This window comes from Oncorhynchus clarkii, chromosome 16, assembly GCF_045791955.1.
Source record: "Oncorhynchus clarkii lewisi isolate Uvic-CL-2024 chromosome 16, UVic_Ocla_1.0, whole genome shotgun sequence".
NCBI lineage: Eukaryota > Metazoa > Chordata > Actinopteri > Salmoniformes > Salmonidae > Oncorhynchus > Oncorhynchus clarkii.
Window position 1 is genome coordinate 25706031 of NC_092162.1, and position 17299 is coordinate 25723329.

At 40.4% G+C, this 17299-nt stretch overlaps 1 protein-coding gene across 1 annotated transcript in view; it reads right to left on the minus strand.

Annotated features, from left to right (window-relative positions):
* LOC139368257 (alpha-tectorin-like) overlaps nucleotides 1-8963 on the minus strand; it is a 52026-nt gene extending 43063 nt beyond the window's left edge. The window contains exons 1-2 of the mRNA XM_071106969.1: nucleotides 8921-8963; nucleotides 8730-8753 (exon numbers count right to left, since the gene is read on the minus strand). Of these exons, the coding sequence (XP_070963070.1) occupies nucleotides 8730-8753; nucleotides 8921-8951 (55 nt within the window). The 5' untranslated portion in view covers nucleotides 8952-8963. The remainder of the gene's footprint in view (nucleotides 1-8729; nucleotides 8754-8920) is intronic.
* Nucleotides 8964-17299: the final 8336 nt, after the last annotated feature.

Consider the following 17299-nt stretch of genomic DNA (forward strand, 5'->3'; position numbering starts at 1 on the left):
GTGGCCGGGGACTTTAATGCATGCAAATTTAAATCCCTTTTACCTAATTTCTACCAGCATATCACATGTGCAACCAGAGGGAAAAAAAACTCTAAACCACCATTACGCCACACACAGAGACGCATACAAAGCTCTCCCTCGCCCTCCATTTGGCAGATCTGACCATAATTATATCCTCCTGATTCCTGCTTACAAGCAAAAACTAAAGCAGGAAATACCAGTGACTTGCTCAATACAGAAGTTGTCAGATGACGCGGATGCTACGCTACAGGACGGTTTTGCTAGCAGAGACTGGAATATGTTCCGGGATTCATCCAACGGCATTGAGAATTATAACACTTCAGTCACCGGCTTCATCAATAAGTGCATTGACGACGTTGTCCCCACAGTGACTGTACATACATATCCCAACCAGAAGCCATACAGGCAACATTAGCACCAAGCTAAAGGCTAGAGCTGCCGCATTCAAAAGAGTGGGACACTAATTCGGACCCTTATAAGAAATCCCGTTATGCACTCAGACAAACAATCAAACAGGCAAAGCGTCAATACAGGACTAAGCTTGAATCCTACTCTACACTGACTCTGACACTCGTCGGATGTAGCAGGGCTTGCAAACTATTATGGACTACAAAAAAATCTGCCCAGTGACACGAGCCTACCAGACAATCTAAATGCCTTTGAAGCTTCGAGGCAAGCAACACTGAAGCATGCATGAGAGCACCAGCTGTTCCAGGTGACTGTGTGATCATGCTCTCCGTAGCCGATGTGAGCAAGACCTTTAAACAGGTCAACAAACACAAGGCCGCAGGGCCAGATGGATTACCAGGACGTTTACACAGAGCATGCGCGGACCAACTTGCAAGTGTCTTCACTGACATTTTCAACCTCTCCCTGACCGAGTCTGTAATACCTATATTGTTTCAAGCAGACCACTACAGTCCCTGTGCCCAAGAAAGCGAAGGTAACCTTCCTAAATGACTACTGCCCCGTAGCACTCACGTTGGTAGTCATTTAGTGCTTTGAAAGGCTGGTTATGACTCACATCAACACCATCATCTCAGAAACCCTAGACCCACACAATCTCAATCGCACTCCACACTGCCCTTTCCCACTTGGACAAAAGGAACACCTGTGTGAGAATGCTGTTCATTGAATACAGCTCAGCGTTCAACACCATGGTGCCCTCAAAGCTCATCACTAAGCTAAGGACCCAGGGACTAAGGACCCAGGGACTAAACTCCCTCTGCAACTGGATTCTGGCTGCTGCCAGGTGGTAAGGGTAGTCAACAACACATCTTCCACGCTGATCCTCAACACTGGCGATTGTGGACTACAGGAAAAAGAAGGGCCGAAGAGGCCCCCATTAACATCGATGAGGCTGTAGTGGAGCAGGTCGAGAGTTTCAAGTTTCTTGGTGTCCACATCACCAACAAACTATCATGGTCAAAACACACCAAGACAGTCGTGAAGAGGGTACGACAACACATATTTCCCCTCAGGAGACTGAAAAGATTTGGCACAGGTCCCCAGATCCTCAAAAAGTTCTACAGCTACACCATCAAGTGCATCCTGACCGATTGCATCACTGCCTGGTGTGGCAACTGCTCTGCAATCCGATCGTAAGGCGCAACAGAGGGTAGTGCATATGGCTAGTACATCACTGGGGCCAAGCTTCCTGCCATCCAGGACCTACTGTATATACTAGGCAGTTTCAGAGGAAGACCCAAAAAATTGTCAAAGATTAATCTAATGTCCACCCAACTATCTACATTAAATTATTGTTAATATACTCTAACTGAAGTGTCCAATTTACAGTAGCTATTACAGTGAAAAAATGCCACGCTATTGTACCATGAAAATTGAAAAAAAGGTCAATTGAAAAAAAGGTTCCGATCCTTAAGAGGTTTTAACTATTTATTGAACTGCATTGTTGGTAAGAATTTCATGGTAAGGTTGTTGTATTCGGCGCGTTGTGACAAATACAATTAGATTTGATTTCAACGCTGCACATTGGTCCGATATTTCCTACTCCTCCTCAGAAGAGGAGGAAAATCACTACAGAATCACCCACCACAAAAGGACCAAGCAGCGTGAAAACCAGGAGCAGAAGGTTCTGGACTCCTGGACTTGGGAGGAGATATTTTACGGCAAGGGACCCTGGGCACAGGCTGGGGAATATCGCCGCTGAGCGGCGGCGGTATGAGGTAAGGCAGCGCAACAGGCACGAGAGGCAGCCCCAAAACATTTTTGGGGGGCGGCACACGGGGAGATTGGTGGAGTCAGGCGATAGACCTGAGCCAACTCCCAGTGCTTACTGGAAGAAGCGCAGTACTGGTCAGGCACCGTGTTATGCGGTCAAGCGCACGGTGTCACCAGTACGCGCTCATAGCCCGGTGCGCTAAGTTTAAATCTGTGTAAAAGCCTAAATACTCATAAACTGTATACCATTTCTACACTTTTCATTGAGTCCCAATACTAATATAAACCAGTTCGAGGACTACACCTGCATCTAAGCCCAAATACTCATACAAACCAGGTTTACACATGTCCCAATACTCCCATACAAAACTCACAAATCTGGGTCTACCCTTGAGCAAGGGGTGCTGATCTAAACTATTAACATGAAATACAGTACGTTTTATGTTATTACACTAATTGAGTTTATGGCCTATACATTTCCAATTACACCTGAATTTACAAAGTAGATGTTTTACAGCCAGAATCACAGATTTATGCATGTGTAAAGGCCAATGAATAATGGTCAAACTGTGTTCTTGGGGACCTTCAATGTTGCAGAAATGTTTTGGTACCCTTCCCATATCTGTGCCTCGACATAATCCTGTCTCGGAGCTCTACGGACAATTCCTTCGACCTCATGGCTTGGTTTTTTGCTCTGAAATGTATTGTCAACTGTGGGACCTTAGTTAGTTGTGTGCCTTTCCAAATCATGCCCAATCAATTGAATTTACTACAGGTGGACTACAATCAAGTTGTAGAAACATTTCAAACATCTCAAACAGCTCAATTTCGAGTCTCATAGCAAAGTGTCTGAATACTTATGTAAATAAGGTATCTGTTTTTTATTCTTAATACATTTTCAAAAATGTCTAAAAACCTGTTTTTGCTATGTCATTATGGGGTGTTGTGTGTAGATTGCTGAGGATTAAAAAAAATCAATTTTAGAATAAGGCTGTAACATAACATTTTGAAAAAGTAAAGGGGTCTTGAATACTTTCTGCTGTAGAATGAAAAATCTACTATGATTAAATACATATAACAATATGCAAATATTTTTTGTGTGTGCTGGTTTTGCATGTTATTGTGGCATTAATTCAAGTCACATATCAGTTTGCAAACCATGTAAAAAAAATGTATGTGACTTAATAAAGCTACATATAAACATGGCCTCATTCTAAAAGTAAATAAAACAGCTTCAAAATGCAGGTGTTTCAGCCTCGCTCAGTGCTTTCAGTGTGTCACGCCCTGGTCTTAGTATTTTGTTTTCTTTATTATTTTGGTCAGGCCAGGGTGTGACATGGGTTTTGTATGTGGTGTGTTTTGTCTTGGGGTTTTTTGGTACGTACTGGGATTGTGGCTTAGTGGGGTTTTCTAGGTAAGTCTATGACTGTCTGGAGTGGTTCTCAATCAGAGGCAGGTGTTTATCGTTGTCTCTGATTGGGAACCATATTTAGGCAGCCATATTCTTTGAGTGTTTCGTGGGTGATTGTTCCTGTCACCAGATAGGTTGTTTAGGTTTTTGCGCGGTTATTATTTTGTTAGTTTATTCATGTATAGTTTTCTTCATTAAAAAACATGAATAACCACCACGCTGCATTTTGGTCCGACTCTCCTTCATCGAAAGAAAACCGTTACACAGTGGTGGAGGGGCAGCCAGCCGAATATAGAGAGCGTAGGGTTTGGTAATCTTCTCTAGTTCCACCGTGTTCGGTCACTCATGGGGACACTACATCACCGCAGAATTTACAGGGAGAGCTAGGCAGTTCAAGCCCCCTTGGGTGCTGCCATAGATTATCATTAGTGCCCATCCAAGAAGCCTCATTGGCCACAGATGTTGTTTTTTTTTAACCTCAAATCACATTATCTACCGTGGTTTTGAATGGACTGATCATGTAACTTTCAAAGTCTTAGCTAGCAAGCTAGACAAGCAGTCATCATCATGAATCACGTCGACAATCTACTGCCAAGTCCTCTTCAATCCTTGTCATATGAATTTTAATTATAGATAAAAGGTGTAGGTGCTCATCGGCCATTGGACATAAACATTACACAACAGGTCTGTCACGGGTGATGAAAGGAGAGGACCAAGGTGCAGCGTGGTGAGCGTACATTTTATTTTAATTGATCAAAATGACAGCGACAAAACAATACAAAACCGTGAAGCTCAACAGCAAAGCGCCATTTAATTTTTTTTTTTTTTAAAGACAGGTGGGAAAGGGGTACCTAAGTATGGTTCCCAATCAGAGACAACGAGAACTATATCCGGCCAAACACAAAGAAATAGAGAACATAGAACACAAAACATAGAATGCCCACCCCAACTCACGTCCTGACCAAACCAAAATAGAGACATAAAAAGGATCTCTAAGGTCAAGGCATGACAAAGTTGGAAATCGCAAATTCAACAAGGAGTGGTTTGGAAGGAATCAGTGGCTAACTGCAAGCGTTGCAAAGCTATTACTATTTTGCTTCTCCTACCTGTTATTCGGTGGAGAGGGTGTGTGGTCCAAATCTGGGTTTAAGGATTTAAAACAGCTGTCTGAATTGGTCTTATTTCCAAGCTTAAAAGGATAGAAATAACCTCGCAACACAGAAAAGGTTGAATACATTGGCCATGCTGTCAATCCAGCATGACTTCAGCCGCATTTAAAACAACTGGGAACTAGGAACTGGAGAATCTCAGACTTCAGTGAGCTAAAGACAACTGGGAACTCTGGGAAAAAAAACTAGCTCCGACAGGGAAAATATGTTTTGAACTGTAATCCAACTCGGAATTCCAAGTCGGGAACTTGGGCCTCTTTCTAGAGCTCCGACCTGAAGATCACTGATGTCATGATTCAACCTTATTTTTTTTCAAGGTTCCCAGTTGTCTTGAAAGCACCTTTGATGACAAAACTTGCCTACAAGAAGGACCACCGCTCCACCTTCCTGTTCAAGTGAGAACAGCACAACTGTCACACCCTGATCTGTTTCACCTGTCCTTGTGATTGTCTCCACTCCCTCCAGGTGTCGCTTATTTCCTTGGTGTATTTATCCCTGTGTTTCCTGTCTCTCTGTGCCAGTTTGTTATGTATGTTCAAGTCAACCAGCGTGGTTTTTCTCCGTGCGCCTGCTTCTCTATTCTCTTCTACTAGTCCTCCCGGTTTTGACCTTTGCCTGTCTTCTGGCACCATTCCTGCCTGCCTGACCTCGAGCCTGCCTGCCATTCTGTACCTCCTGAACTCTGAACTGGTTTTGACTTTTTGCCTGTCCACGGCCTTTCTCTTGCCTACCCTTTTTGGATTGTTAATTAACATCTTGGAGTCTAACCATCTGCCTCCTGTGTCTGCATCTGGGTCTCGCCTTGTGCCCTTACAACGAGTCCAAAAATGTATTGCAATGCTGCTGCATAAATTATCTCATGTACTTTTCTACACGAGGACGGGACACTATATAAAGTTGTTGGGTCTGTAACCATGTCTGCCAGTGACAGTCTCTTCCCAGTCAAATATTTTTTTCAAGTAATAGACACATGTAATTCCAGTTGGTATTGCGAGAGTTGTTTTGTTTGCGCAATGCACAGTCTGTGCATCAGTACATTGTCTATAAAAGTGGATCCTCATGATTGTATTTTCCTTCCTTTTTAGACCACGTAGCCCCAATAAAATACTTCAAATGGTAGGCTAACTGCATCTCTCTCTCTGAATTTCTGTCGGTATCCATTTTGAAAGTGCTGAACAAATAGTCCTACCTTATAGCAACACGTTTGATTTCATTTGCTTATATTTAGATCTAAGTATTGATATGACAACAAGCATTATACATTTACTGAACATGAATGTATTAATGTTTGTATGGTTCAAAAGTCAAAACTCATGGTGTTCGTTGTTACTGAAGGACAATAACGTTAGCGACTTACACAAATCCACAAGGAGTCAGAAACGCTATTTGTTTAAGCAAGTCAGCCATATCAGCTATGGTTTTCAAAAGTCAGTAAATGAGGCTGAATGAATTGTTTCGCTGCCAAACGAGGCTCCACTGAGTGGTTAGGATTCACTCCTTTTAGGATTCGCTATTTTCAGGTCTCTCCAGAGATGTTCGATCAGGTAATGAGGCACATGACAGCCAACTTGGAGAATTATGAAGGCCACTGTGTTCTTGGGGACCTTCAACGCTGCATAAATATTTTTGTACCCTTCCCCAGATCTGTGCCTTGACACAATCCCGTCTCAGCTCTAAGGACAATTCCTTCGACTTAATGGCTTGGTTTTGACGCTGATATGCACTGTTGACTGTGGGACCTTATATAGACAGCTATGTGCTTTTCCAAATCATGTCCAACAAATTGAATTTGCCACAGGTGGACTCCAATCAAGTTGTTGAAACATCTCAAGGATGATCAATGGAAACAGGATGCACTTGAGCTCAATTTCGACTCTCATAGCAAAGGATCTGAATACTCATGTAAATAAGGTATTTTTGTTATTTTTTGCTTTGTCATTATGGGGTTTTGTGTATAGATTGATGAGGAAAATTTTTCATTTATTCCATTTAAGTATAAGACTGTAAGGCAACAAAATGTGGAACAGTTCAAGGGCTCTGAATACTTGTACTGTCCTGCATTGTACTCTCCCGCAAATTACCTGAACGCACATATGTTTCTAGGAAGTCATGCCTTATTGGCAGTCTTTCAGCTATGTTTCTGGCAAGATTAGGAATGTGTCACAACAAGGGGTGTGTCATGCAGAGTTATGCAGGTTCTTTTAATGGGTTATTTCTAATCGTTGAGATTAAAATACAGTATCTTTGACAAGAGCAACCTGGCCGAATGTGTTGGGCAAACAAAATATTTGCAGACTTCTTTTGCCAAGAGGGCAATGAAGGTTGGCAAGTAAACAAAAGCATTGCAGGTCATTGTCAGGGGACATTTAATACCATTGAATGAACACCTGCTATAACAAATAAACACCTTTGGCAATAATCTTTTCAGTGGATAGTTCGAATGCTAAGTATTGTGGTGTGATATTATACAATCTGCTGTTCAAACAACAACAGTGGACACCCCGGCACTGTTTTGGTTAAAAGTTGAGGGATGGGGCTGGAGAAATGTAACCACACTCAAATTAATAGACAGAGCTATGCATCATCCATGAGATCAAAATTATAATTTTAACTATGTTTTGAGTTCATAAAAACATTTTGTTAACGTTCAAGCTATTTATTGCACATGCAACACTGAGCTAGAGTTCAATCAAAGAGACCACCGATGATAGCACGGGGCACTGAAACATTTGCTCTACCTTTTTGTCTGGTTTACATTTGGCCTATCGACATGTCTGTAGACAGTTGTCGTGGTGACATCATGAACATTCAATTGTCATCTGACATCAAACTTGTCATTGTGAAAAGTATAAACACAAAGCGACAGTCTGAATGGCATCAGCAGCCCAGAGCTTCAAATAGCATGCTTGCTCTATTTTAAAACCAATAAACCCATATGGCAACCTATACTAGCTGGCAAGGCAACTAAAAGCAACTTTCTAAACAATGTTTTGGTTTCTTTATATCCTTAATATTGTTGGACCCCAATGGGGATCCATAATAAAATACAAAACATGTCATCTAGCTAAAGTTAGCTGGCTAGCCAGTTCAAATAATGAACTAAGTATAGTCTTAATTTTACAGGAAAATAAAAGTATTATTACTTACAAAGTAATAGCGAGCATACAGAAAATAGCTTATAGTTGTGAGTGTGACTAAATAAAAGTAGTTCATTCTGAGGATTTTAGAACTCCGGAACTGTCTCGTCACAGATGGATTTGGTCTTGTTGCTGTACCAGCCCAGTAACCAAGACAAGGAAACCAACGGTCTACAGTCATTCCACCGGAGTATAAATTAAATATAGTTTTGATCAGTGACACTTGTCACATTCTAATTATCTACAGACCAAGTATTTACTCTATCACATGCATTGTCTACACCTTGTCATAATGGATTTTTGTCAAATAAAATAAAACATTGACAATTACGAAGTGTGCAGACAGCATTATGCACATTCAGAACAACGTTCTCTTACTGAAGCAAATTTTCACTTAATCTTAATTGTTTTCTTACAGGAGTTTTAAAATGATTAAACACAGTTATGTTCCAAAACATTTCATTCAAAGTCAAACAGATTTTCTTGAGTGATATTGTTTCAATAGAAATTGAATGGAAGAGTGTGAGCTATTTTGGGGTGACTATTCATACATGAAGTAAACTATGACATTGTAGGAATAGTTTACTTCACAGGGCATTCCATAGAGCTTGTATTAAAAATATAATACAGTCGCATAGAGCTTGTATTAAAAATATAATACAGTCGCATGACTCCACTCAAGGTAAGAAAACAATTACGATTAGATCGTCATTTTGAGAAACTATCCTTTAAAGGGAATTGTTTGTTTTGCTAACAAACAATTTGGGTTTTTGGGGGGTTGAAATCAGTTATTGGACATGATAAACTTACCAGAAACAGCATTGGTCACCCTACCTGTTGAGATACCAAAGATAAAATGTTTACGCAAGGGAAATGAATATGGAAAAATAAGTTAGTTGTATAGCCTTATAGACTAGATAGAAGTGGGGACAAAGGAAAACGTGTGCAATTCAACACCAGCTTTTCTCATCAGCGTCATATTGAGAAGAGACAATACTTACTCATCATCAACAAAAGCAGTACCAGAAGCATGGTTTGGTTCCCCATTGTCACTAGCTCCTTGGCCAAGATAATTCAAATCTATGAGAAAATATCATCATTTTTACCATATTCGTCAGAAACCATTAATATTATTATCCCATCCTTAAAATGTATTTTACGCATATTTTACATGTTGTATTGATGAGCTCACCTATTTCTGTTGATTCACCCTCTCATGTATGTGGTACAATTTGACACCAGGCTTATATACTGTTCATTTCTGTGATGGAATGCACCTTGATCGAAAGCTCAACAAACCGGTTGCCTCACCAGTTACAATAATTCCTTAACCATTTATGTGAAACATTCGCGTGACAAAGGCAAAAACAAATTGCTTCATCATATGTGTACTGTATTGAGAACGGCTTTATGGTAAGATTTAAGAAATATTCTATGGGGTTAGATTAGTTTCGTTATTCTGTAAGAATGTCTATTCAACATAACTCAAAGAAATCTATGATCTGTGAATATATACAAATATTTCACAAGGTAAACCATAATCTGCGAATACCGTATGTAAAAATAAATCACACATAAATCCATGATATGTAAATATAGTCAACATAGCTCACAAATAAAATTACAATTTGAATAAATGTAAAATTATTTGTGAGCATATGTTCAGAAATCCTGACGTATTTGTATCCACAAATATGTGGTTTAAGATGAGGAGTATATGTCCATTCATTGAGATAATCTTTGTCACATTACTCTCTAAAGCTGATTTTTAGGGGCAATGTAACGTGTGCGCTGGGAGTCGGGAAGCAAGTTCAAGGAGTGAATCGTTTAATAAATAAATGAAACCAAGATACACGAACAACGCACAGACATGAAACAGAAACAATGACGACTGTGGACGAAACCAATTGGAGTGACAAATAAAGGGCAGGTAATCAATGATATGATGGAGTCCAGGTGAGTGTTAATATGTGCAAACGCGCGCCATAACGAGCAGCCTGGCGATCTAGAGGCCGGAGAGGGAGCACACGTCACAGTACCCACTCTGCGACGCACGGCTCCAGCCGCCGAATAAAGATGACGATCCCGGGGATCAGGAGCGGACTGGTCACCTCTGCTAAGGCGCGGAAACCTGTCGATCCGTCTGAGGCGCGGAAGCATGACGACCTAGAGCGCCGGAGAGAGGGCATACGTGACAGTACCCTCTCCCCAGCGCGTTCGTCTCCGGCCGCAGGACGCCGACCACAGGGACGGTAGTGATAGTGTTGGTAGTGTTAATGATGTCACTCATCAGCATAGCTTCACGTCTCTCCTCTTCTTTACCATTAGCAAGCTTGTGGAATGTCATTCACCTAAAATTCAGCCTATGTGCATGGCGCCCTAAGGCAATTCCAGCACGCTTGCTGATTAACCTATGAGCACACTCATGCTCTCATCACTTCCCTTTCTTTCAAACAATGGACATAAATCTACGGGAGTATTTATACTGTATGTCAACTCACCACTTTTGTCTCTCCCCTGCTGTTTGCGTCATCAGTCTTCCAACAACCTTCTACCTCCCCACCACCACCAACTGATGGGTAACCTGTTATCAGCATCGGGTCTCCAAGGCGCGTTTGTTAATTGTGGTGGGAAATTGTATCTCAGGTGCCGCTTCAGCATAAAGGTTCAAATGTAATCAATTCCATGTAATCTGGAGAAAAAACGAACTAATCAGTTACGTTACCAGCTAAAATATTGCAATCAGATTACAGACACTAGAAATACTAGATGATTACGCCTTGGTTTGCTTTTAAATTCAGAAAGGATGTTAAAAAAAATAACACATTATGACCCCTTTCTGTTTTCTCAATGACATTCAATTCAGCAGTGACAGCACTCAGTCGGGGTCTCAATTTACTGTTGAAAGTTGGCATAATAGAATACACAAAGTGCAATTTCGAAACTTGGTTGTGCATCAGCAGTTTTCCTCTAGTTAGTGTCACTCACTGACAGTCGCTTAGTTAGCCCGTGTCGATAAAAAAACGTGATTGATAAATTAGTCTAGTTAGTCTAGACAGCTATTTAAACTTAAAAATATGCACTATGCAGAATTCGCTCCGCTATTTTCTCGTTGCAAAAAAATGTTAATAGTTTTCCTAATTTCAGTTTGTGACAAAACAAGCAAGTATAGTGTAGAGAATCATTGTAACATCTAAACCGCTGCAAAATATCTTCCCCTTAACCAAAAATATTGTATTTTCATCGGTTTGAAGCTGGTGTACAAAACCTAAAGTAAAAGAGGCAAAAACTAAACTGAAGACCGGGAGCATAGAAATAGTGCATATAGAACAGATCTACAGCTTCTTAGACATCCATTCAATGAGAATGACATATCTTTAACTTACATTTCTATGTAAATTTGGTTGGTTGCCCTAAAAGTTAAGTATTGCAGCTTTAAGTGGTAACCATGGCCGAGTTATCGGACAGGCACGCAGGGGCCCTGGCCTCCAGGGGGCCCCCATATATGTTGTTAGTCACTCTCTCGCTCAGATATCTTATTAACATGCCAGAAGTCTTGGAAAAATGTGTAGAATTGCAGGAAATTAACTGTAAAACTGCAAAAAAAAAGAAGTTATTTACAGCAAGCGTATTTGTTCACTTTTGTTAATAAAATACTTGTTCTACTAACGGATCATTCTGTATGTAGTAAATTACTATTTTTAATCCCAGTGCCGAGTTAATGTGTAGTGTATAGTTTGTGTCAACTGAGGTGAATGAAGCTACACCAACCAATATGATAATGACTATGGTAATTTTTGCTTGTTTTTGCTGTTCTCCAAATAGCATTTAAGAGTTATTAATTGGTTTAGAAATGCAGCAAATTAGCTTAAAGTTTCTTAAAATGTATTGGATGGGGAGGATACCCAAAACGTACCTTTTGGGTCTTTGCTTGTAGCTGGTAATTACCTTGTCGTTGTTATTTCAGCACTGTAGTTAAGTAATTATTATGTAACTTATTGGTAATTTCTTTATAGTTTCAGTCTACCTACAGGGCTTTGACACTGTATTTTTAAAGAAAAGATTCTTCTGTTATCATGTTAATTACTATTGCTTTCTTAATAGTTTCACCATTGTTTCTCACTATTCATATATTTATAACTTTACTTGTATGTATATCTGACTTAATTTAATGCAATTTCTCCCAGACACTAACACAATCACAAGTAATAAAGCTATTATGTTCATTTTTTTTTTTTTACCTTTATTCATTAATTGTTAGTGTAGCCGGGCTGTGCCTATGTATAAATGCGCTGGCTACTGCGTTCTGGCTTCGGTTCTGCATTGTGTTGTGGTGCGTGTTGACAAAAGGGACACACTGCTGCCGTTTTTTGTCTTTTAATATTGGATGAGATTAAGTAACTGCAGTGAATAGATGCAGCACAACGTTATTACATGAAATGAAGAGCCTCTATGTTGCGCACACCTCTCTTCTGCACCTGAATGAGGCAATAGTATAAGGCAATAGTATAATAGCCTACATACATAGCCTATATCTGTCTTCAGATTTATTTTAAGGGTGATTTTTCCATTGAAAGAAGTGTACTGTACTTAATCTTCCACTCCACTCTTCCGATACATTTATTTGCTGCAGACAAAATTATATTCAACAGGTAGGCAATTTTTAAACAGTTCAGAGATTACTCCAAGTAATGGGAGTCTTTGGGATCTTTGCCAGGGAACATTTACATACATTATCAATGGCAAATACTGTTTTCTATGCTTGATTTCACTTAATATTTTTGGGTGTTGCGCTCATTGCAGTCAGAAAACATATGTTTGCCGATCAAAACCCTTGCAGGTGATGTTGCTTTCTCTCCCCAAGTCGTACGATAAAATAACGGAAAACTGACCCAAGATCAGTAATGTACATCTGCAACTTCCGCAATCGGCTGCAGGGGAGGTTACTTTTTGTGTTGTTCAGTTTATATAAGAATATCAAATTAAACGAATCTAAGAAACGCTTTTCCAGGCAGTTTGAATGTATATTCTTATTCTTATTCTTTGCAGACTCTGTGTAATTTGACCTACAACACAAATGCGCATCATGACTTCAACTAAGAAGGCAACTTGGAACGTACCCGATCCTCCCATTCTCTTTCCCGGTAAGTGAAGTATGCAAATAAACCATGTGGTTGTAATCGTTAGTATGTGTTGGATCCTGTGTTTTACATTATAGCCATTACCATATATATGATTGAATATTATCTGCTGTTGGCTTGTGTGGATGTATGTATGTATGTGTTATGCAACATAGCTAACTGGAAACATTGTTAAAATCTTCAGGGCCATGGGCCTTTCTCATGATGGAAAAATACAGAAGACAGGAAATGTGCAATGAGCTTGGGGGGGCACATTCAGAGCTTGGGGTTGCAGAACAAGCGGTGTTTTGTTAGATAACAGGAGCCAGGTGAGAGATAACGGTATGGAGCATGAGCGCATGGATGTTCTTCACAGCAACAGTTACATCTATCAACAGAAGCGCCAAGAGGCGGGGACCCTCCTGAGCGCCTGCAATAGGCTGAGCAAGTTTAAACCACGCCCAGCCTCTACTGTGATAGGCCAACAGACGGGTTGGAACTGTCTATCACAGTATAAAGAATACTGTTTACATACATCTTGTCAGTTCTCTGTTCTGCCCTGCGTGGTATTACAGTGAGCCCGTAAATACGAAAGTTGCATTTGCCATTTATTACTTAGCTAATAAAAAATACATAGTATACAATCGGTGACTCATTGTTATATTTATCCTGACACCAGATTCTAATTTACGCAACTCTAACATGGTGACCACCGACGTGATCTGGTAAAGGACATCGCTGGACATTGGTGTGCCAGCCGATTGGCCAGTACTGTCGTCGGACGGTGTGTCTCACAAATCCTGACCGGTCAACTAAAAAAGGTAAGCAGACACCTGTTGTGAAAAACTAAAGTTCTGCACATTGGAGTTATCCAAATGTAGTTTTGTGAGACACCTGTTTGATGTAAGTTACTAAATTTAAACTATTATGATGTGTGAGATTGGAAAATAGTTGAGAAAGTAATATCTCCATTGGCAACTGCAATTTTATTATTGATCAACAATACTTAATGATGCATTGTGTATGGCATGTACTAGTATGCCTGGCTGGTAGGTGGTAACAGAGAACACTTACTACATGTCTGAGTGGTGGGTAACGGGTGACCACCAAAGTGCGAATGGAAAGCCATATGATGCGAATGTGATGTACTAGGCAGGGCCAAGTGTGAATGACGGATAATTCAATTGACTAATTGGACTTGAGACCGATTTAGCCTTAAAGAAAGGGTCTCGCTAAGGTCCTAACAAAGCATAGGTCTGTGTGAAGTACATCGGGTAGTAAAGTCGGCGCACTGACTACCAAGTTTGAATGAGACATTAAGTTGTTCTAGAAACGTGATCCGGTCGACACGTTAGTCATATGGGGTGATTGTATTTTTTATTTTGTACATTTGGTATTGAAGTAAAGGTGATAATCCGGGGGACACTAGACTACTTAATACCCCAGGGGACCCACAGTGCATAATTGAGTTCTTTCTTTAGACCTAATTGGGGGGCGATTTAGCCGTAAGGAAAGGGTACCACTTGGGTTTGAGTAAAGGCATAGGTTGTTGACAGTATTGTAGTGTACATAAAATGTAATTGGAAATAGACAAGGTGTTGAAAACGCTGAAGTCCACTTTAGAACTGAATGGAGGAGAAGAAAGTAAAGAGTGGAAGAGACGGGGTGACAATCTGTACAGAGAATGGATAGAAGGCGGGGCCATTGTGTCTCCTACTGGTCTGCTTACTGCGGTGAATGAAGATTTGTGTGTGTATGGTGTAAGTTGAAGCTTACTGACATGAATGAAGATTTGTGAGACTCAAATTGTGTGCATGAAATACGCTTGATATTCAGTCGGGGACTAATATCGGTATGAATGAGGTCGGGGACCTTCAGATGAGATGTCTGAGTTGTATTAATTTGAGCCTGCCAAGCTGAGTGTGGTACATTAGGTATTTCAGTTGGAGCTGGTACCGGTGAGAATGTTTAAAAAGTTGCGGGCTTACTGATGAGATGTTTGCACAGAGTTATATAATAGAATATTGAGGGGGTGTGCATGACTGTTGGAAAAAGTGTTAAACTCTATTAACGTAAAATTATGTGTGTAGATTTATATTATGAGGTTTGAACTATACTAATATTGTAGAATGACATAATCAACATCTGAACATACTTACGTTAAACATTAATTGAGCCACTGAGTAATAGATAAGATATACACTAGGTATGGGAGACGGGGCGAAGGGTGTGGTCGATTTAAGACGGGAGGGGTGTTCTAACCAAGTGCTGAGAAATAAGGTAGATTTATTTTGTTCTTTTAATTAATTTACACAAGTACTTCCCGGTTATTGATTTTGGTTTGATTGTTCAGTTAACACCATTGAAATTAAACAGGAGGTTAAGGTATACTAACATTAGAATCTGTTTTCATTATGGGGAACAATGAAAGGCCCGCAGAGTGGATTGTAGGCTGATTTTATTTTATGTTAAAGGGACAGTGTATGTTTATCACAGTTGTGTGTGTGTGGGTCTAATGGCTGGGTATTTAAGAAGTATTTTGGGGAGACAATTTGGAGAAACACGAATGTAAGACATGAAACATCGAGACAAATTATTAAATTATATATTATCGTAATTATTAGGTTTTGTTTTTGTAGTCAACGTTTGAGTTAAGGGGATTTCCCTGTTCCCAGAGACAAGATATCTTAAAGGGGTACACTCACATATGGAATATTAGGAGTTTTATTTTCTGAGTTTTAATTACACAAGTGAATTTAAGATAAAGGGTTCTTTAATATGTCTAATATGGTATGGAACACGAATGTAAGGGGATGGTGTAACCTTTGACCTGCTTTCATGGCTCCCCCGGGTGGTCTGATCAGCCACAGGGGGATGCCATTTGAATAATGAATTTGTGGTCATGGGTAATACTGTTTTTATTTTTTTATTTAATTTATTTTTAAGGTAAATCAATTATAGTGGAGTTTAATTAACCTATATAAGGACTTTAGAAATTGCCACCATAGACATGTTTTTCTAAAAAAATCCATGAGTTTAGATAAAGCCAAACTGTGAGACATTTAGTTAAAATGTGGAAACATGAGAAAAAGAGCTACAGACAGAAAGGGGGGAAAGGCAGACAGAACAGCCCTCGCCGCGCTGCGGAGACCTTGAAGGTTGGAGAGCAAAGAGGAGAAGTTTTAGAAGGGGCGCCAGGACGAGCAAAGATAACAGTTACTGAGTGGAGACAAAAGGGAGAATTGGACATGTGGAGAATGAAAGGGGCGCTCCTACATGATAATGTCAGAACAGAAGGATAATATACTAATCTTACCTAAGTCATTATTTAGAGTAGGTAAGGTTGTTACCTGGGCAGAGCCAGGTATCAAAAGGGGGATGGGTAAATTGTGGTCTAGGATAGGATGGGGCCTATTGGATAATAAAATACTTTTAAATAATTAAATATATATATATATATATATATTCTAGCTAACATAGAGGTTAAAGATATAATCAGAGAGAACAAATGATAAACTGTTTGTTAACCAAACCTGTATGTCCAAGATTTTATGCATTACAGGTGAATTAAAGGAGAAGGTGATTCACTCAATCCAGTCCCTGTGGAGAATAGATGTAAAGCAGCCCGTTGGGAGGGCCATACCAAGTGCTCCTGGTGACAGCCTTTGCGGTAGCTACCTGGGGACACATTGTTGGAGGGTAGGACACTCTGACACTGCCGAACCATCACAGAGTTAGAGAGAAGAACCGAAACCAATATGGCTCAGGGTTTCACCCTCTTAACAAAGCTTCCCTGACCCCGCCCTCCCATCACTGTGTAGCGTTCATAGAAGTGGAAGTGTGGTTTGGCCTCTGGCTGCTGATGTGTTCTCTGGGAGAGGGTGGGGCTTTACAGGAGTGTCAGTGTACCTGTGTAATGGGGGAGGGTGTCTGTTTGGGGATTACATGATAACCAACTTGGGACAGTTCTGGGATTGGAGAAGAGGGTATCCTTATAGCATAGGGGATCACACAAAGGTGGATAGGTTTTCCATGATATGGGGGAAACCTGGGAGCACTGTTGAACTTTGTAAAGGTGATGAAATCCTACTAACCATCAAAACTATTAAGCTCTCTGATGCAGGCACTTACACCCTCGGACTACAAAGGACCGGGACAGACACGATGGGTGTGTTTTCTATTAAGGTGCTGCCAAAACCACAGAGGTCCCAGACAAACCAGGGCCAGACACACTCCTCTACCACCACTGGACCGAACCTG